The 22495-nt window shown below is 32.8% G+C and overlaps 2 protein-coding genes across 2 annotated transcripts; one reads left to right on the top strand and one right to left on the bottom strand.

The window, feature by feature from the left end:
* Nucleotides 1-466: 466 nt before the first annotated feature.
* LOC149905589 (putative cytosolic Fe-S cluster assembly factor GL21135) lies at nucleotides 467-13283 on the bottom strand. Its single transcript, XM_090105695.1, has 8 exons — nucleotides 13091-13283; nucleotides 12591-12805; nucleotides 12014-12159; nucleotides 11598-11756; nucleotides 10902-11150; nucleotides 5282-5489; nucleotides 3953-4110; nucleotides 467-3648 (listed from the first exon to the last, which is right to left on the bottom strand). The coding sequence occupies exons 1-8, from the start codon at nucleotides 13154-13156 to the stop codon at nucleotides 3407-3409; spliced, it is 1443 nt and encodes a 480-aa protein (XP_089961821.1). The 5' UTR covers nucleotides 13157-13283; the 3' UTR covers nucleotides 467-3406.
* A 787-nt stretch (nucleotides 13284-14070) lies between these two features.
* LOC149905588 (dynein axonemal light chain 4) lies at nucleotides 14071-18476 on the top strand. Its single transcript, XM_090105767.1, has 2 exons — nucleotides 14071-14229; nucleotides 16998-18476. The coding sequence occupies exons 1-2, from the start codon at nucleotides 14152-14154 to the stop codon at nucleotides 17244-17246; spliced, it is 327 nt and encodes a 108-aa protein (XP_089961893.1). The 5' UTR covers nucleotides 14071-14151; the 3' UTR covers nucleotides 17247-18476.
* Nucleotides 18477-22495: the final 4019 nt, after the last annotated feature.

Below are 22495 nucleotides of genomic sequence, written 5' to 3'. Positions count from 1 at the left end.
TAGACATATGTATTTGTTAATAAAAAATACGTCTCATCTGGTAATCAGATCGGTGAAGGACGATCTCCCACAGGCTCTCCTACAACTGGGGTTATGTTGCAAGACCGAAATATGTTTTCTTAAAACTATCAAGAAAATTAGAATTTTCTTTTCAATAAATCTCAGTATTCAAAATACATATATCCAAAAATATATTCAGAAGAATAGAAAGGCGAGATTCGAACCGGCGCGGGCGTCGAAAAAGGGAGAAATTAAATAAGTTGCCGGTAATTAGCGACATTTCGATGTGCCCAACAACAGCTATTTCTTTAGAATATCATTGCTAGACATAATTTATTTAAAATCCAGCTCCAAATCGTGAATTATAAAGCCGCCCAACATCTGCATACGCGGTGACATCAGTGACAGTGCATAAGTCGTTGCAATGTCGGCGCGACCTCGCCAACCCGGTTTAAAGAAACTACGGTATATCATAACGCATTTATTTCTTTTATTATTTGTCTGTACAATTTTCTATGTTTTGTTACAAATTATTTGTTAATTCTTAAAAGTACATACGTTATAGAGTACAAAATAAGATAACTTAGAGCGGCCGTACACGGGCAGATCGAGCAGTTAACGGCTGAGCGACATACATGGACTGCTCGAGCAGTTAGCCGCTGAATGCTCGAGCTATCGCTACAAACCGCGCAGTTAACGGCTTGAAGCGGTCGCGACGGCTCGAGCAGTCCGTGGACGGCAGTGAATGAATGTCTATAGATCACCGCGCGGTCGCGGCTTCAAGCCGTCGGTCTCAACTGCTCGAGCAGTCCGTGTACGGCCGCCCTTAGATAAAAGCTATATGATTTAGAATCAGCTCTATTTTTAAGTAATTAATTATTCATTACTAGTTTTAATAATAATATATACACCTTCATATAACTGCCCTATAGAGCTACTAAAATAAGAATTAATAACATTTAAACTTACGTCAAGAAAACGCATAAAATTTATTGTAATGCATTTTGAATATACATAATGTATTTACTAGACACGCAAGATTGAATCTTATAAGTAAAGAATTAAGGTTCATTTTACAAAAAATATAATGTGTCACGTATTAGTGTGAGTGCTTTGTTTATTAAACATAACACATGTGCATTTCTTCATTAAATCATGAAAAACAATAATTACTAATTAGCTATTATTGATAAATTTAGCTCAAAACATTTTGTAACTGTAGCTACTGTATTTATTTATTTAACTTCTATATAATATGATCATTGCCTTCGTAATTGATGGTATAAAAATGTACTAAGATATTTTACAAAGTTTTATTGAAGTGAAATTTCTTTATAGGGTTGGAAAAAAAATTATTGTAACATTTTTTCGTTACGCGTGACATTTTTCCGTTACGCGCCATCTTTTTCTTATCCCTACCACGCGTGATTCGACATATTTCTGTAAAGTTGCATATAAGTATGTAGAAAATTTTTTTTTGAAAAATAAGGTCATAAAGAAGTTTCACTTCTTACGTGAGTACACTAGTACACGCACACATTTTATTTTTAATAATTCACTAACTATACATTTTTTGATAGGCTTAAGTACAGTACGACCAACGTAACTTGGCGGGCCTGAACATAGCCTCTACGAACTTTCGCGCATGTACACTCGTAAAAAAAGTGTTATAGGCATTTATTTCTTTTAAATTGAAATTCGAATAAAAATTTCCTTATAAAGTAATTTTTATTATTCGATCACTTTCGCTGAGGGGTGAAATCCCTAACATGAAGTCATCTGCCCCTTGCGTACTTTGTGAGGTACTTGGCATAAGTTCGTCATCATAATAATTGTCGTCGCTCTCACTTTCAGATTCATTTTCTGAGTCTGATTAACCCGTATTAATTATGAATTGGTCAGTCATTTTGTCAATAATATAATCGCTTTGCCTATATTCGTCTTCGACCTTTTGCACTTTTCTGCATAGAGCACTCCATTGTTTCTCACCCAATAAAGTAACTTTTTCCTGGATTAACTCCATTGTCCGGGTTACGTTCCAGTCGACGTTTTTAATGGCTACGTGCCCTTTAATAGCAGCCCAGGCCATCTCGATGGGGTTTAAATCGGGATGATAAGGCGGTAATCGAAGGACATTATGATTGTATTTCTTAAACATTTCGTCTATCACGTATTGTCCGTCCGTCTTTGTTTTTTTACTAAATCATAAAGTTGCGGTTTACGCATGTCTTTATCATAAATAATACCCTTTTCTGCTAACCACGATTCTATTTTTGCCTTCTTGTCATTGGATGTAGGGGCAGAATTCAAAACTTTGTTGTGGTATGGAGCATTATCTGTAACCACCACCGAGTTAGGGCTCAAATTTGGAATTAATTGAGTCCGTAACCATTTCTCATAGTTGGAGAAATTCATGTCATCATGATAGTCTCCAGTTCCCAGATTTGAACATCAATAGGGCATTTGGAACAAATCCTGCCTCTGACCCAGCGTGCATCGAAATCTCTTTTACTAACGACAAAATTCAAAAAGTTTGTAAATCTATTTCATTCAGTATCTCATATAAACAAAAATCAATAAATTTCAAATCGATAAAAATCGATTGCGATATTCGATTGAATAAAGGGATTTTTGTGTTTACATAGAGTCAATCCCTAGCCCCTAGATCTCCGCCCCGCGCACGCCGCCTCATGCCACCATTTCGTTCCAAAAAAACGTTCGTGCGCAGCCTTCTGCGCGAAGTTCAGGCCCGACAATTTACATTGGTCGTATTGTACTTAACTTGAAAATTAGTTATAGGATTTCAAAAGTACAAAATTGTTATATTTACCAATTTCAAAATAGAGCTTACAATATGAACACAATATTACATGTTAATCTAGTTGTGTGCGTTCCTAAAATTTTCTGACAACGAGTTTACTTTCAGTAACCAAAGAATATGCTACAATATTTCATACAGTAGCGTAACATCACAAATATTGGACACAATAATAACGGCATATAATGCAGAAGTACAATCCACTTTCACTTATCACAACCCCTTCTCGAACAATCGTTTATAAACCGCAACTTTCGATCATTAAAATTTAAAACAATTAAATACATAATCATAGGCAAAAACGTTCTTAAATGTGCTTTTCGATATTTTATTCGAAATGAACAATTGTTAAAGCATAATCAAACTTATTAGCACTACTTTTAGGTGTTTTCACAAACAGCAATAAATGTCAACGGTCTAAACTAGCTGGTGAATATACGTCAATAGAAATTCAACCTTATTCCCATGAATTAAAGCCGAATTTACAAAGCAACAAAACTCTACCCTAGGTGGACTTTTAGATTGGACATTTTTATCCCCGATTGTGTATCTAATTATTCAATGATCAAAGATTAAATCGCAACAAAATCACCACTTAATATTAAGCGCTACGTCATTTTTCTCCAACGCTCTATACTGTGTATGCATCATAGCCCTGGCTTTGTCCGAATGTTTGCCCACAAGCCACTCCCCATACAATTGTGCTATGGGACCACTTTCTGAGGGTATACTCTGTGGTAATTCTTTGTACATTGTATGTAATTGGGCTATTAAATCCCTTCCACTTTCCCCGTTGATTGGACGAATTTGCGCCCCCCCGTTTAGGCATCCTGAAAAATGAGCTAAAATTAGACCTCTATAAAACATATAATGATATGACATGGGAATATGAGTTTATATTCAATTTGTGTAATCCTATATTTACCATTGAAATACAGGTTTTTTTTTAGAATTTAAAAATAAACGAGAGATATTGTTGTTACCAATAATTAATTGGATTGGATCCAATTGGATTGTGTGATGTGTCAATAAAAAAAAATTGTAATGCTAAAATCACAAAAAAGAGCGCAAAAAGGTATAATAAAGGAGGTACCTAATAGAACATTCGAGATATCTAAATTCAATAAAATTTACCTGAAGGACAAGCCATCACCTCCACATAGTGATACGGCGATTTACCCCTCTTTAGTTTCTGCACCAAATTCTGTATATTCCGGAAGCCATTAGCGATCGCAAACTTGAGCACCTCTTTGCCATCTCGCTCTAACGTCACTTCGCGGAAGTCTGGGTTCCTGGTGACACGTGTACATTATAACGTCATCTTCATTTTTTTATTTAATTACATTTTAACGTGTACCTATTTTTTTGCATTATCACTACATATTATAAAACAAAGTCGCTTTCTCTGTCCCTTTGTATGCTTAAATCTTTAAAACTACGAAACGAATTTTGATGCGGTTTTTAATAGATAGAGTGATTCAAGAGAAAGGTTTTAGTATATAATTTATTAGGTTTTAGACAAAGCGGGCGAAGCCGTGGGGGGTAAGCTAGTATAAAATAAAATCGCTTTCTCTGTCCCTATCTATGTATGCTTAAATCTTAACTACGCAACATATTTTGATACGATTTTGTTTAATAGAAAGAGTGATTCAAGAGGAAGGTTTCTATATAATTTATTAGGCGTTAGACAAAGCGTCATTACATTTTAATCGATTTTAAAGACAACATAACGAAAATTTAATTATAGGTATTTGTTTGTTTTTTTCTATATATTTTTGATCCTTCTATATAATAGAAACAAAGTAACATTCATAGGCCTATACACCTGTAGCAATAGTTCATCTTACAGTTACTTTACAAGCAATTGTTTTACACGTATTTCACAACCGATACAATGAATCATTTTTAACTAACAATTGTTTAACCTTCAATCATTTTAATGTCTTTGGGTTCTGCACCCAATATGCAATAAAAATACCGACTATTTCGTTAAAAATTTACTAGAATAGCCACGATGTGTGACTTATCTTGATGCGTGAGTCGTGACCTGTAATATCACCACATCACCACCATCAAATTCCACTGTGAATTGCAAATGAATTCCTTTACAAGTTTGTTTTTTAACCGACTTCAAAAAAAAGGAGAAGGTTATCATTGTGTAATAATTGTGTAGCTGGTAGCAATTGAAATGTAGGACTAGACTGTCAATCACGCTCATTTGTCCAAAGCAAAACACTGCTTACGCATCTGTAAGGCAGAGTTTTTTAATGAGTAATAAAATAGACTTTGAATATTACTGCCAGGTAATAAGGTGCTAATTGCAATGAATTTTGCTGTTTTTTGTGTACGCTACTTTTGAATTTTTTTCGTAATACCTACGTACGTACACTTTAACCAAATTAATATAAATATTTTAAGTTACGTATTACATAATTGTATTTCAAGTTTTTTCCATCTACCCACCTCAAATTCTTATAAACCAATGGAGCGCTACTCTCTCCAAAGAGCTGTTCAGCGGCATACACGAACAGATGGTCAGCGAAGCCCCCGGAGCCCGAGCTACCGTGGCTCCGGAGCCCTGGAGCACCTTCGCCCCACGGCCAGTCCAAATCGGCACTGGGGACTTCGGATAGTGATTTCCCTTCGCTAGAGAGCATCTGTTCTAGCTCGACTGGAATAGAGTTATTTATTTATATTCATAACTAGCTTTCCGCCTGCGGCTTCGCCCGCGTTTTCAAAAAAAAACCCGCATAGTTCCCGTTCCCGTGGGATTTCCGGGATAAAACCTAGCCTATGTCACTCAGAAATGATGTAGCTTTCCAACAGTGAAAGAATTTTTCAAATCTGCCAAGTAGTTTCGGAGCCTATTCAATTCATACAAACAAACAAACAAAAAATCAAACCTTTCCTCTTTATAATATTTGTATAGATATTTGTATAGATAATATTATGTAGGTATAAAAGTGGGAATAAAAGTTGTCGAATATACCCAAGTGGCATATCAAATGAAAGGGCATGACCTGACGTGAGAAGTATAATGAGGCATAGGTATTTAATCAAAATCGGTTCATCCATTTATTATATAGAGGGGTAAAAGTGGGAATGAAAAAAACGAATGTTGTCTGTTATACCCAATACAAGTGATATATCAAATGAAAAAAGATGACCCGTCAGAAACAACAAGTCAAATTATATCAAAATCGGTCCATCCATTTATTTGATATAGGGGTTAAAGTGGGAATAAATAAATAAATTTTATCAAATATACTCAAGTGACTTATCTAATGAAAGACATGACGTGTAAAGTACAATAAGACATATTTTATCAAAATTGGTTCATCCATTTATTGGATATAGGTATAAAAGTGGGAATAAAAGTTGTCAAATAATATACCCAAGTGGCTTATCAAATGAAAGGGCATGACCTGACGTGAGAAGTATGATGAGGCATATTTAATCAAAATCGGTTCATCCATTTACAGGTAAATTAGCTTGGAGAAATTTTTGCGTTTGTAGTAGTGTATGGTCAGCAAATAAAATAAAACAACATTTTATTTTTATTTTTTATTTTATACAGGGTTACTTGTAAAACACCAGCAACCTCGCAGGACAAGATAGCTAACATCATAAGTAACAACATTTGTTCTACGACTTTTGGCATAACGCAATAAATTATTTTTAAATGATTTTTTAAACTTTTATTGTACTCTCCTTACATTTGTAAGTCTATGTTCTATTAATTATCGGATGGACGACGCGACGCCCCCTTCCCCCTCTCGTTCGCTTTTTGTTTACGTAATTTTTGGGAGGCGTAGAGTTTATAATATTCAGACGGAAAATTAAATGAATATTTATTTTTGTATGAAAATAAAATCTAACAAATTATCAAAAGTCGAAATGTTGTTACTTATGATGTTAGCTATCTTGTCCTGCGAGGTTGCCGGTGTTTTACAAGTAACCCTGTATATATAAGGGATTTTAAATTAAACTATATGTGTTTCTCCTCTGAAAAAGATGAGACTTTATTTGAATATTTGCTCATTTAACATACATATAACTTTTACATTAACAATGTTACTAAAATGAAAAATTTACTAACCTGAAAAAGAAACGACATTTAAAGTTTAATTCTTTAGTTTGAGAAGTCAAAGGCTTGCCTCGACCATGTTTTAACACTGGAGCCATATTGAATTAACAATATAAAGTTACAACACTTACACACAAATTAAACACTAGTTATGGCCCTGCCTTCATACAAAACTGCTGAATACGCCGTTCGCACGGGAATAGAATGTGGATGCGATTTCCCTTAGTTAGCATCCAAGCTTACGTCTTTATAATTATTAAACTGTATAAATTCATTCTTTAACTCCGGTCTGCATCGTGCAGACATGGGTGTAAAAGTCTCATTTTAGCTATTAAATGTAGTTTTTAAGTACATCTGAGTTTTCATTTGGGGCCTCCGGCTGCGGGACATGTAATTCACTTCAACAAATATTATAACAATAATAACAAATAATAACAACAATCAACAAATACAAAATTTATCAATTAAACTACGTACATAATAATTATAATTTTTGAATGAAATGTGCTTTATGTTCTAACGCTACCAAACGACTGCACGTGGCACCTGCGGACAGCGTAAACTGGTTTATTCTGGTTTTGTGCGTGTTTCCACTTTCCACTATCAAGTGACGATTTATTTATTTGTTTTGTTTCGTAATTATTATGGTCAAATATTAATTATGAAACAAATTATTATGGACACGATATTTTATTGTTTCACGGTAGTCGCCTTGTCGTTTGCTCAAGGACGTAAAATTGAATGATATATTTTTTTTTATAAAGTCAAAACCATTTTCTTTCAAATAAAAACTTGTTTTTATTGAAAACAAAAGTGTTGCTAGGAATAAGTATAAAATTAAATAGTAATGTTAGGATATCGAAACATTTTTGTATGGGCCAGAACGATATAGTGGAAACGCGCTCTAAGATCTGAGTAATATACACACCACTACATATGCAAAAATTTCTCCAAGCTAATTTACCTGTATTGATTTATAGCGGTAAAAAAAGTGGGAATGAATAATCGAATGTGGTCGAATAATATAATCAAGCGGCATATCAAATGACGTGTGAATCACAATTAGTCATGTTTTATCAAAATCGGTTAATCTGTTTATTACATATAGGGCACCTTAGGGGTGATAGTGGGGATAAATAATCCAAATGGAGTACCAAACGAAAGGATATGACATGTACGTAATATATAGGTATGATTAGACATGGTTTAGATCAAAATCGGTTCTGCCATTTACTAGGGGTGACAGGGAAAAGTTGAAAGTCTGTGAAAGTAGAAGGAATATGGGAGCGGGAGAATAACCACATCCTGGAAATTTTGAACTCTTCTGAACCTAAGTTTTATAGCTCAGTTTAGTAATAAATTTTACTAACAGTTCTTTTGTGTTATTATTTATTTTATTTCTTAACTTTATAATAATTTAATGTACCTACTTATAATTTAGTTGTATATGATAGTACGTGTTTCAAGACGTGTTTACTCAATAATTATGTATTAAGTAGTAACTACTATGCAGTCACTATTCCACGCGGACGAAGTCGCGGGCACAGCTAGTAAAAAATAAATACCTATAAGTAACAACTTACTTTTTGTGGGAACGCATGATGGTGAAAATTCACAAAACACGAAGATTGCATTTGATATTTTTGGTTTTATGGCATTCAATTGCTTTATAAATATCACTACATAGTATAAAAAAAGTCGCTTTCTCTGTCCCTATGTCCCTTTGTATGCTTAAATCTTTAAAACTTCGCAACGGATTTTGATGCGGTTTTTTTAATAGATAGACTGATTCAAGAGGAAGGTTTTAGTATATAATTTATTAGGTTTTAGACAAAGCGGACGAACCCGCGGGCGGTAAGCTAGTAAATTTATAAAATACGAAGATTTTTAAAATTATAACTAATGAACGCAATCAATATTAGATTAACTGTAGATAATGGTGTCTAGTTTTACTTAAAATAATAAACATCTACCCTCACTTTAAAAAAATGTAGTATATTTATTATTTACACGAAATATACCTTATAGGGAAGGGAAGATATGGGCTAAAGAGTTAAATAAATAACATAATTATATTTAAATTATTAATTTCCAACTGTGTATTCAGTAGTGTTAAAATCTAAATTGATTTGATTTTTACGAAATCTCATAGATGGCGCTGTTACAAAATTAACATTATACAACTTACATTCTTTAAACTATGTTTCTCTTCCCAAGTTACTTAAATGGCATAATTTTTATAGTGTCAATCTAGATATTGTCAAACAACATTTATATAAGCGTCATTTGATTATTAATTTCCAATAGTTAACGTGTGATTGATTTTTCTAACACTTCATAGATGGCGCTGTTTCAAATTTGTCTTTATACTGCTAAGATTCATTTAACTGTTTCTCTGCCCAAATTACGTAAATGACATAGTTTTTATTTTGTAAAGCTAGATAATAGCGTGGCTTACTCGAAACCAACATTTAAACATGAGTCTTTAGATTGTACGCTGTCGTAGTACACGGAATATGTAAGAAAAATAAAGGCTCACAGCTCCTCCCCCGAAGGTGATATCATGATAATATGTTTAAACTATCCTCACCCGACCTCTTAGGAATATTCATGCAAAAATTGAAGTAAATCTATGCAGTACTTTTCGAGATTAGCTCGGTCAAACATACAGACAAACAGACAAACAGACAAACAGACAAACAGACAAACAGACAAAAATTCTAAAAACTATATTTTTGGCTTCTATATCGATTATAGATCATGGATTATGTATTCTTTTTAAAAAATATTCAATGTACAGTTTTGACTTTCCTACGATTTTATTATATGTATAGATCTTCTTCTCTTATATATAAAAATGAATCGCAAAATGTGTTGGTAAGCGCATAACTCGAGAACGGCTGAACCGATTTCGACAATTCTTTTTTTATTATATTCCTTGAAGTACGAGGATGGTTTTTATGTAGAGAAAACGTAAATATGTACCACGGGCGAAGCCGGGGCGTACTGCTAGTCTTATATATAAAAATGAATCGCAAAATGTGTTGGTAAGCGCATAACTCGAGAACGGCTGAACCGATTTCGATAATTCTTTTTTTATTATATTCCTTGAAGTACGAGGATGGTTCTTATGTAGAGAAAACGTAAACATGTACCACGGGCGAAGCCGGGGCGGACCGCTAGTATTAGATAAGAACACAACTTTCGACTAATTTATTGCTTTTGCTCTATAGGACTATAATAACATTACGAGATCCATTTTCTAAGGGTTTACTACTGTTTCTATATTGTGATATTGCAATTTGTAGTTAATTATTTGTCAAGGAGAATCATGCTACTAGCACAGAATAATGCTACACCAAATAAAAAATAATTTGGAAAATCCAAAAGTGCACGCCTCATAAATTTTTTTTAATAAATATTTATTAATTATTATTTTTGTTTATTTAATAACAATTAAACCACATCGAATCAAACCCTGAAAAATGAAAGGGTTCTATTCCTGAGCATACTCAAGCGTAAGAGAAAAAAAAGACTCGTTTAGTAAAGTATTTCGGTCGCTATCGTGTTAACAAGAAAAAGGATCCGCACATACAGACACACGGACGTCCAAGACAGAACTTTTTTAAACTGTTTTTTAACTAGTTTAAATAACAAAAATGACATCAAAAATATCATGAACGTTAAAGATAGTGTTTTTTCTTAATATGTGTGTGTATGTATTATCTTACAAGTGCAATGTATGATACATAAAGACATTTTAAGTTTGAAAAATCAGATGTTTTGCGCGAAGTGACAGTAGTACCCACCTCAACGCTTCGCTTATGAGGCGTGCAATAAATAAGAAGAGCTTATTCAAGTTAATATGAATGAAAAATGTTTGGCCCAAAACCTAATTTAATCAACTTAGATATTGTACAGTTTTCTTAATTTCTTCAAGAGTTTGAAATTGAAACATAAGTTATATAGGCAAATAGCTCCGAGATTAAAACTCACTTGCAGTAATAACACAGTCCACATCATGACAGTTCATGACATCACTATAGAAGTCCTCTCTAGAGGCTTCAAGCTTTTTGTCATAGCATGGCATGAAGGTGACATGGTACATTTCCCCTGGGATCAGCTCCCGTTTGGCTGACAGGTGCTGTTTGACCAGGGAACCCATGATCTGCTGCGGGGACTTTGTGGTCGATATGTATGGGAGGATGAAATTACCGTGCGTTTTTTCCGCGTAGCACACCCATCCTGGAAGTTAATGTGTAATATTTTACACCTGATGGTTTTTTGTAGGATTAGATTGTATATACCTTATATATTATAATAATGTATTAATTATGTACTTATGTTTTTTTATAAATATATGAAAGAAGTTATTATTTAGTTTTTTATATCATTCAAATGCTTTATAAATATAAATTTTGTCAAAAAACATGGGTTCCAATACTGCCTCATATTCAAATTGTTTCTATTCTTTAAAAAATTATATTTGAAAGAAGACTTTTACATGTTGTACTTTTTTATAATCACGAGAATATAACATTATAAGCAATAGAAATACTTGATTTCTCATTTGAAAAGCTGAAATTGCACTCAGATTAAATAATATTTATTTCACCATACAGAAAAAATAATTTTAGTTGTACTTACTGTACATTTCAATTATTTTTGGTTTTATAAATAAGAACAACATACCTGGACAAGAACTGGCCAGCATGGGTAAATATTTCCCACTTGGGTCATTTTGCTGGTTGTGGTACCTTTCAAGGAACTCTTGTCGAGCCTCCAGTAAAGATAGATCTTCAGCTACTGTCATATCTAGTACTAAGTCTGCGCCTAGCTTTTTAAAATAACCTAAAATTCCAATAAAAATATTTAAACCTAAGTTAAGGTAAAGGTATTTATTGTTTTTGTGTATTAATTCATGTTAAGAGTATGATAATGAAACACATTACTTAAAAAAACGGCTTTTTTCTCTAGTTTTTTACAAAAAAAAAACTTTTACACAAAACAATTTAATTATATAATATTATGTGTATACAGGAAAAATCTATCACAAATAATTGCAGTAAGCTTAATTTAATGTTAGTAATAGCATATAACTCTTTTACCTGCCAATTTATCAGTAGCTTCTTCTGGAGTGAGCTTATATCTGGCTGCAAGGGACAGTGTGGGCTGTGGAGATATGGACACTACAATCAGGCTGACATCTCTTGTGTTTCCTTTTGAATCTGTGTATCTCCTCTCTGATAATACCCTGGATAATATTGAATAGTATAAATTACCTTATTTTTATGATCATGAATTTAGATATAATTTTCTTATTGTAAAACTTGCAAATATCATACATCTGCAGCATGAGCAGTGGTAAAGCTTCTGGCAACATACTACCTCCTTTGCTGACTATCACCACATACTAGTATAAAACAAAGTCGTTTTCTCTGTCCCTATGTACCTTTGTATGCTTAAATCTTTAAAACTATACAACAGATTTTGACACAGTTTTTTTTAATAGATAGTTTTAATAGATTGATTTAAGAGGAAGGTAGAAGATAAGGTATATTTTATTAGGTTTTGGACAAAGCCGGTGAAGCCACGTGCGGTAAGCTAGTGAGTTATAAAAAGAAAAATCATCACTTATAATTGAAAAGATATTTCACAAAATGATTAAATACATAGTTCAGTTACCTTAACAGCTCTTCCTGACTCTGTTTAGTAACCAATACACTCTCAGCTGAGGTGATACATCCGCTGCAAGCCAAACAGTCAGCAAGTGTTATTTCAACTTTCTGTAGCTTCTGTTCCTTACCACTTGACAGATCGAAATACCCATCTTCACCGATTTTAATTTTCGCGCCAGTTTTACTCTTTGTTTTTTCTATCTTAACTGGTTTTATGCATTCCTATAATTTTTATAAATTATTATACTTAATGTGTAACTAAATTGTGATTAATATTTACAAAATATTTAACAACTAATGACACAATATCTGACGGAATATTACAGTTAACTGCGTAATATGTGTGTATTGTTATTTTCATAACAGGAATATGTTTTGTTTGCTTTTTCATGTAATGTATCAATGGATACGTAAAAAATTGTAAGAGTCTTTCGTTTACTCATAATATATTTAAGGTATTGCAACAAATAGACAAAGAACTCGATATAAACTTATTTTTAAGGTTACCTGTGATGGAGTTATGAAATCATCCAAATCTGTTAACTGTAACGCACCACTAAACCGTGAAGCCATTTTTATAAATAACTATATTAGTTCTACTTATTTCTTGTAATATTTAATTACAGGAAAACTTATTTGTTCCAAATGAATATAACAACTCAAAATTTTGTTTTGACTTTTGAGGTATGTAAATTTGACAGCTGACGTTTGTACGGATAATCAGCTGATAATGACATGAGTGCTTTTTAATCTATGATCGCTTATAAATAATATTTTGTAGAGCTACCTCTTTTACCTACCCTCTTTATAATGTAGAGCTAAGATGTAGAGATTTAGATAAAAACTGGGTATTACTTAACAAATATCCTAGCTGCTCCGGCAAACGCTGTTCTAGAGTATATTGGTCCATGCCAATATGCACACAAAATTTCATGAAAATCGATCCAGCCGTTTCGGAGGAGTATCCGCATAGTTCCCGTTCTCGTGAGAATTCCAGAATAAAACCTACCCTATGTGTTAATCCAAGTTACCCTCTATATGTGTGCTAAATTTCATTGTAATCGGTTCAATAGTATATATGTGAAAGAGTAACAAACCTACACAATTACACATCCATCCTCACAAACTTTCGCATTAATTATAATATTATATTAGTAGGAGTAGGATAGGATAGGATAGATGTAACACAAAGGCGGTAAAGTGCCTTTTAATATAAAAATAATAAAATATACGTACTTACTATGAACATGGAAATATCAAATCAAATGCATATTCCAAAATAGTACTAACTACTAATAACAACATAATAACAATTTTGAGTAGCCTTGTGCAAGACGATTACGGCCACATTATAGCATTTTAGTACATACATCCCACGCGTGACCTTGGCAATAACGAAAACCTACTTGCATTCAAATTCGAACGGAGAAAAATCAATCGTTTCCCTCTCGGCTCGCGTTGCCTAGGTGACAGGTAAACAGCGGGGAGACGCAGCCTGCAGCACACGTCTGTTGCTACATTATTTTGAATCGTGATTATTATTTTTAATTGGAGTGCAGTGTTGTGCTATGGCTGAGGAAGGAGCTGCAGCCACTGGAGGGGCCGCTGCTGGGGAGAAAGTTATACACACTTATCCGTTGATAAGGGTTGGTATTTTATATTTTTAAAATCGTAATTCAGGATATTTTTTTTTTATTCAAGGATATCTATGAATATTTTGGAATAAATATAAATTGAAATTAAGTAACCCGTAGTAGGTACTTGAGATTCTTCGTACATTTTAATTTTTAAATTAATTAACGATTAAATAAGTAAGATAAGCCATAACATTTATATAGTTAGGTAAAAGTAGATACTAAAACTGGCATTTTTTTAAGAAAGTGAGTAATAATAAAATATCTAAGCAAAAGCATAAGATTAAACATAACATAAACATTAGCAAAAATCTTTAATATTATTTGTGCCGCGCGGTTACATCCGAGGACCCTTACCTTATTACCTATCTTACCCTTAGATCATTAAGGGTTTAATGCTCTAAGTATTTCCCTATATACATTTTTTAAAAGCGCTACAAAGAAATACTACCCTCTTATCGAGACGATTTTCATAAAAACGCGGTTATTATAAATAGCATAGAATAGCTGTTTATAAATAAGATTCTATAGATATTTTTTTAGCGCTTATTAATGACACTTTTATGTTTTCAGCGTTGATGAATTTAAAAAAAATATTTTTGAACTAGGAGAGCGTAGGCTCTACAATTTTGCTCGAGACCCCTAGACTGGTGGCATCACTTGATTATTCAGCGAATCTACGTCCAAACGTCTATGTACCTACTCTTTTTCCTGGTCAACCAATAGTTTATTATTATTTTTTCTAATTTATTATATAAAAGCTAATAATATAAGAGCTGAATCAAAGTCCGGTAACGCGATCCCCCGTCTCGATGGCGCTCGTCCGTCCATCACGGAGCCGCAAGCCGTGACGTGTCATGTTACTGGCTTCTAAGGTTTCCGGTCGTAGCTGGCTGTTGAGAGGAAAAGTGTTTTTCATTTTGTTGGAGATTGTGCAGATTGTTCGCAGAATCCGCTTAATGGTTGGACTAGTTATAGTACCTAATCATTTTTTATAACAAAACAAAAAAAATTTTTTGTTATCAGGATCATATCCTAATACTAATTTAAACATGGTTTGGTAATATTTGATAATATAGTAGAGCTATTAACGACTACATTGCTATAAACACATACCTATAAAAAAATTAAACAAAAGTATATTTACGTCAAAAACAGTCGACTCTTTTTAACAAAATTATATTAACCCTTATTCAAACGCGAGCCTGTGGAGGAGCTAACAAAAAAATAAGATACGTTCCTGGGTAATTTTGGGTCGTAGATTTCAAAAATACACACAAAAAAGGGGTTAGTGGGGGGGAAGTACCCTTTTTTCGGTGGGAAGTATATATCCCGTCATCTGTTCTCTGTTGTAAAAAGTTTGGAAAGGTGGGAACTATAGCTCCCAGTGTCCACTCCAGACATCAATATTTTAAAACACTAGTTAGTTGCCCTGACTCCACTTGTGAATTTAATGTTATCGTAAAAAATTATAAAGATCAAGTTTTTTAATAAAGGAGGTGAAAGTACTCATCAATGCAAGTTTCTTTTACTGAGGGAAGAATTCGGGAATTGAAAAATGAATGACTTCAACATAAAAATGGCATTTTTCTAAAACAAAATAAAAACAATAGGTAAATACTAATGTATTGAGTTGAGATTTCTAATTATCTGATCAGGAAATAACGAATAACAATAAATAAGTTGCTTATACCAACTAAAAAAGATTTTTTAGACACACAGATTTTATATATAGAATTTCCGAATGTCGTGTGCAGTGACGAACACTGGGATGATATCTTCCCACTTAAAGACTTAATTTCAATCGACTCTACCAAGGTATAAACGAAAGATTCTGGGCATATTTTTACGTTTCACGCAACCGTAATATAGTCTAGTTTACATAGCTAGAACTCAAATCTACTTATCTAATTTTTTTTTGAGCACTACACCAAAAACTAAAAAATAACGGTCGTTTTCGGCTGCAAAATCACGTTACCTGACTTTGACGTGTGTTTACCATGACATGTAATAATTCTCTGAAAAGTGTTTCCATGAAAAAAAGTTCTCTAAAGTGTTACGATTGCGTAGATAAATATTACACTGCATTAGGTTTAAGCATATAAAAATAAAACACGATTTACTTCAATCTGAGACGTGGGAAGTATAGCTCCCAGCGTTTTAATAAGGGTTAACTGACTTCAAAAATAAAGAAGTTTCTATGATTAGTTTAGAAACATTCCCGTAATATTGTCGTGGAAAGTAGAGAAATTGATTTAAGTATAATATTTATTTACCTAAGTACATATCTGCATTTCTATTTTTTCACTATTGTTTGAACATAAGTAAAGGTACACAGAACACTTCCGTGATGCATAACATTTGTGAACTAAAAATCTGTTGAAGTGTTTGTTTTGGCAGGTGGACTCCACGTGCCGTCATTCATCGTGATAGGGCGCTTTCACTATCGAAAGCTTTAACAATACAAACCAAATATGTACAAACATTTCGGAGTAACATGGAGCAATTTAAAAAAAAAATATTTTGCTTTGGAAAAATTTATAGTCTCAATTCATAAAACTAAGACAAATATGTATATTCGGACTCGGTTAAACTGACATTAGAAACAAATATAGGGGAACTTTTACCTGAATTTACAAATTTAAAAGATGACTGAATTAGAGTTCAATTATTTACCTATGCCACATTTTCAAAAAAAATATTTTTAAGTATTCAATTATATACTTAGTCAACTAATTTTCTATTCCATTCTTTATTTAATAAACATTTTATATCAACAGCATTCCGACATGTCCGAAGAGATGCGTACGGAAGCGATGGAGCTCTCAGTCACCGCCTGCGAAAAGTTCTCCCAAAACAACGAGCTAGCCGCGCGAATGGTCAAGGAGTCCATGGACAAAAAGTTCGGACCTGCCTTCCACGTCGTGGTCGGCGAAAGCTACGGCTTCGAGATTACATATGAATGTACGACCATTTGCTACATGTATTTTGGTGGAAATCAAGCGATATGCATTTGGAAGTGTTCGTGAAAATGTGCGTGAATTGGACAATTTTGTTACGGCCTAGCCATGTTTGCGCGAATCGCGACCGTCTATCGGAGCATAGACTGCGGCTGCATATCACAATATCCTAGAAATCAATACATCTGGTTTACTGCACGCCTCGTAGACGTCGCGTGTCTGGGCCGTTCCTGGGAACTGAGCGATCCCAAATGAGAGATTCGACACTTTTTTACAATAAAAAAATCTTTAAAATATTTCCCAAGAAATGTATTTTTAAATTATTGTCATTTCAAAAATGGAGTGGCTAAAGGGTAATTTTTCTAGAATATTTTTATAAAACAGGATCTTAAAAAGCTTTATCAAGCTGAGATAACTATTCTACAATAGATAGTTTTTATACCAAAAAATTATGAAAGCCAAATATAGCTTAGGTCACGATATTTATTCATACCGAGGGATGTCTAGAACCCTAGAGGGGTCGGGCTATGTAGGAAGGGTTCGGACCCTCATTTACTAACGACCTAAATAAATACAAGATCGAAATGTTATGATGTTTATGTTCTAAAATATATTTTCTATTCTTTACGTTACACTGTTTTAATTTTAGCTAAAAATAGTTACCTACTTACTACAAGTTCTTGTTACAAGTATAGAATTCTGATTTTTTTTAAACAAGAAGACAAATGCAAATTACAAGCTTCTTTTAAAATTCAACGATGTGGAAAAATTCTCACATCCAAATTATTTCTATAGAAATAATGTCCTTGTGTAATACTTGGTCACTACCTAAGCTGCGCGACAACTATAACAATACATACTCCATACAATATGTCGTTGTTATAGTAATTTGGAAATTAAGACATAATTTCGTAATTATGCGCTTCTTACATGGAAAAAAACGAGGTTACAAACACCTAATTATTACCTAAGTCAGCATACAAAAAGACAAAAATCCATTAGTTGCAACTAAATTAATTTTCTGTCAGTTTATGTACGTACTCCTTACAACTATAGATATATGTGTGTATGTGTTGAATGCTAAGGTTGAATGCTATTGTTATATTACCAACGAAACCACACACGGTAGGTAGGTTGGTACTAGGGGAGTAGGGGATGGAAATTTGCATGTGTGAACTGTGATTTAGCGCGAAAACGGGCGTTCAAATGGGAGAGGTTTGGGCGGAAATCATATGTTATCTTATGACTTATTTTTATAAATAGTAAAAAGGAAAATACCAGAAACCTGTCTACGCCAGAAACCATCTGTTTATTTTAGGATTACCTACATGCTTTTGTTACTACATAATATAATGTACCTATGTGTACGATGTTTATGCACAACTAACGTATTATGTTGCGTTTTTTACCTTAAATGGCAAACGGAAGCAATCTTATTCAGTGTAACAAATAAATAACTTTAATTACAATTTTAGTATAATTATGTATCATTAACTAACTCCCACGGATGTTCTTTATTTTTGGCGTTGTTTTGTTATGATTACGTAATCGTCTCTACATAATATACCTAAAATCATATAGTATCTAGTTACTGGAAAAATACAAAAGCTTATAAAATTACGTCTCTTATTATTTATGAATATTCTTGTACTTAGCGTATAGAATAAATATAAAATTGTAATATAGAGTCGCTTATGTAAATATATGAAAAAATAAAATATATACGTATAAATAATATAGATATAAATACCAACTTTACATGAGATTTAATTGTAATATGTATTATCTATCTTTTATTTAAATAAACGTTTAAACTCACTTCTGTTTTTCATTGTACTCCTTGGTCCTTTACAAGTTTTTGAAGTGAAACTTCTTTATCGGGGTTGGAAAAAAAATTAGTGTAACATTTTTCCGTTACGCGCCATCTTGTTTTTATCCCTACAACGCGTGATTGACGTATTTCTGTAAAGTTGCATATAGTAAATTATTTTTTGAAAAATAAGGTCTTAAAGAAGTTTCATTTCTTACGTGTGTACACTAGTACACGCACACATTTTTTTATTTAGTAGGTAGGTATTTAATAAGTAACACAGCCTACGACATACGTATATCCATGGACAATGGACATCCTACTAACATTATAAATGCGAAAGATTGTATGTTTCTTCGTTACTCCTTCACGTAAAAACTGCTGAACCTGCTGTTTTTCATGAAATTTGGTACACACATGTTCGACGTGAACAACAAGGGTTAGTTTTTATCCCATAAATCCCACAGAAACGGGAACTATGCGTACTTATCTTTATAAAACGCGGGCGAAGCCGCAGGCGGGAAGCAAAATATAATATTGTAAAAATGATAAAAACCGACAACGAATCCCTTTTCTAGTTATTGCGTTTCTCATTTTGAGGTAACTAGTTAGGTACCTACGAAACTCGGAACTCGTGTCACGTAATAAGGTTACAAAATGAAACACACCATAATGAATATGACCACATTTATTTTTGAACACTTAGGTAATTAAAATAATCTTAATATAGAATCTCGTTATAATTGTTAAACATAATCATTTGAAATTATTTTACAAGGAATTGGGTAGAAAATGAACATTATAATTGTTAGCTTTCATTGTGATATTTGAAAAAAAAAATTATCGAATCTGAATTGAGCAGCCACAATCAAAACTTTTAAAAGGTATTAAAGGGTAGACTACCTAAAGTACCAAATCCAAATTCGGTTGATTTCCTATAAAAGATGACTCAGCATTTAAATGTCTATATTGCAACCCCTCAATGCATATAAACAACAGTCTACATTATTCGATACATTTGAATATTTCTAATTATTCTAGAACTTTTGAAGCACAAGGGATTATATATCTAAGTAGATATTGCCCTTTTAGAAACTTATATTTCATATTATATTTTTTTTTTATCATTATACAGTTTAATATTCGTATACAATGTCCATACTGTATCGAATAATGCAATGAACCAAGTAGGTTTAACATGGATAGTAGAGATCAAAAATCTTTTCCTTTACCCCTCAAGGCGTATTCACACCATATCGGTATCCGCTACCGCCGTGGCTATCAGTATACCGATCGGTACGCGATTATAGTCTTTATAATATACTATGTAAGTAATGAAATCGCGTGGCCACTAGGATACCGCTACCCACGGCGGTATCGGATACCGATCTGGTGTGAATAGCCCTAAGGGGACTTCCCAACAATTTAAATTTTTTATATTATTATAATTGAAGCGAGATTACAATCGATATATTTGTTCGCAATTAACGTTTGTACAGAATATTAAATATTAATGTAAAATTTTCTTATGGCAACAGAGACAAAAATTATTTTTTTAAAGATAACATAGTCATTTTCTTATATTTTTTTAATATTTCCACATGTTGAAACAAACAATAAGTTGGAATTTATCGTTTCTTATTATTTTCCATGAATCCATAAATCCTTAAAGCGTACGAAATCGTCAATTCATACAAAATACGCATAAAAATACTACATAAATGTATGACAAATTTTAGTATGGCATATTTGTAAAACGGCAAATTAAATTAAAGCACTTTTACGTTTCTCAATTACATTGATTCGTGTACCAATTATGGGCCCTGTTCACAATGGGCAGCGTTGGGCCAGTAGAGCCAATAAAGACGGCCGTTCTTGAGGGTATTTAATATTTATATTCATAATCGCCATAATATTCGACAAACATCGACAATCATTTGTTGGGCCAACGCTGCCCATTGTGAAGAGGGCCTATTATATAAACGTTGCAATACCTAGCTACATTGGCACATACAGTGACCATACCTAGTACCCATGTGTATAATTAATATATCTAAAATATAAGAAGCACTCCTTGGGTACGCTGCGTTCGGAAATTTAATTCAATTTTAAATAGTAAATAACAAGTTTTTTTTACAAAATACTAAGGAAAGGTAATATTATTAGATATGGCTACTTTCATTTTAGATAACGACATTTAAGTTCATGAAAAAACTACATTATAATATAAAACATAATACTCAGATTGTATTTTTTTATTATGTAATACAAAATTCAAGAACAATAAAACCTTGGAGTCGATTATAATGTATTTAAAATTGAATTCATTTAGCGTACGCAGCTCTACAGCCAAAATATCAATTTAAATTTTAAACATTATCTAAATTATAAAATTATACACAGCTATCTACATTTGTTATACATTTGTGAACTCGTATAAAATCTAGTTTTCATTATAATTATAAATAATATATTATAGTCTAGAAGCCTATATTCATACGGCCTTACTAACAAAAAGTCAAACAATGGATAAATTTCTACCATAGCTTTGTCCTGCTCTTGCTCACATGAAACGTCAATCATAAAAACAAGACAGGTTATTGCAATAACTAATCCATTGGAAATCGAATGGGTAACTATTTATTAGTAAGACCGATATAGTATACGACTTCCAAATTCAACAACGAAGGTACTAGCTAGCTATAAAAAATTAAACTATCCAGTTATTAGAAACGAATAATACTATAAAGTTCAATCAAACAGACTACAAAACGAATATTGAAGCATTTTTTTCTAAATTGCAACCCGCATTTTCATATAACTGTGAGGCAGGAGTTGGCAAATGTATATCTGTCTCTTTCTATCACTCATAATTATCAATCACTAGAGCGAGAAGGATAGCTCTAAAACTAATGTCCTATAGTGTATGATACTTACAACTGATAGAAGTATAAGTAGAACTAGACCTTCTCTTTCTCTTGAGAACTTTAAATAGATGGTTCTATGAAAATAGTTTTTGATAATTAAAATTGAAAAAAAGAACAAACAATTTTTAAGTTTCCATTAGGTCTCATTCCACATTCGAGTTTACTTTCTTGATCTATTTACTTTAATATCCACTTTGTAGTCTGTCTGATTATAATCTACAATAACATGGAGGCACGATCGTGTCAACTTCACTACTCACTGGGCAATTCCAACTATAAGCACCTTACACTTAGTATACATGTGACCAACGCTTACGAAATTACTTTTAGCTTTGAATACATAATATATAAACTGAAGTAGAAGCGTCATACGCGTTATCACGTTCCGTTTGAAGTTAGCTAATTCGCCGGGTTACGTTTAGTCGGTTACGTTGCTATCTCTTTTTGGCTAATGGTTTAAATGTAAATATAAGTAATATTCTATCTTTGTCTCACTACGGAGTACGTGAATATGTACGATACTATGTTTGTGAGTGTGTAGAATGTTTGTGAATGTGTACGTTACTATGTTTATGTGTGTG

Source organism: Colias eurytheme, chromosome 9, assembly GCF_061535395.1.
Source record: "Colias eurytheme isolate Ceu_HAF_F1 chromosome 9, ilColEury1 Martin Lab GWU primary, whole genome shotgun sequence".
Classification (NCBI taxonomy): Eukaryota; Metazoa; Arthropoda; class Insecta; order Lepidoptera; family Pieridae; genus Colias; species Colias eurytheme.
Note: the sequence above shows the minus strand (reverse complement) of the source record. Positions and strands in the feature narration are given on the sequence as shown.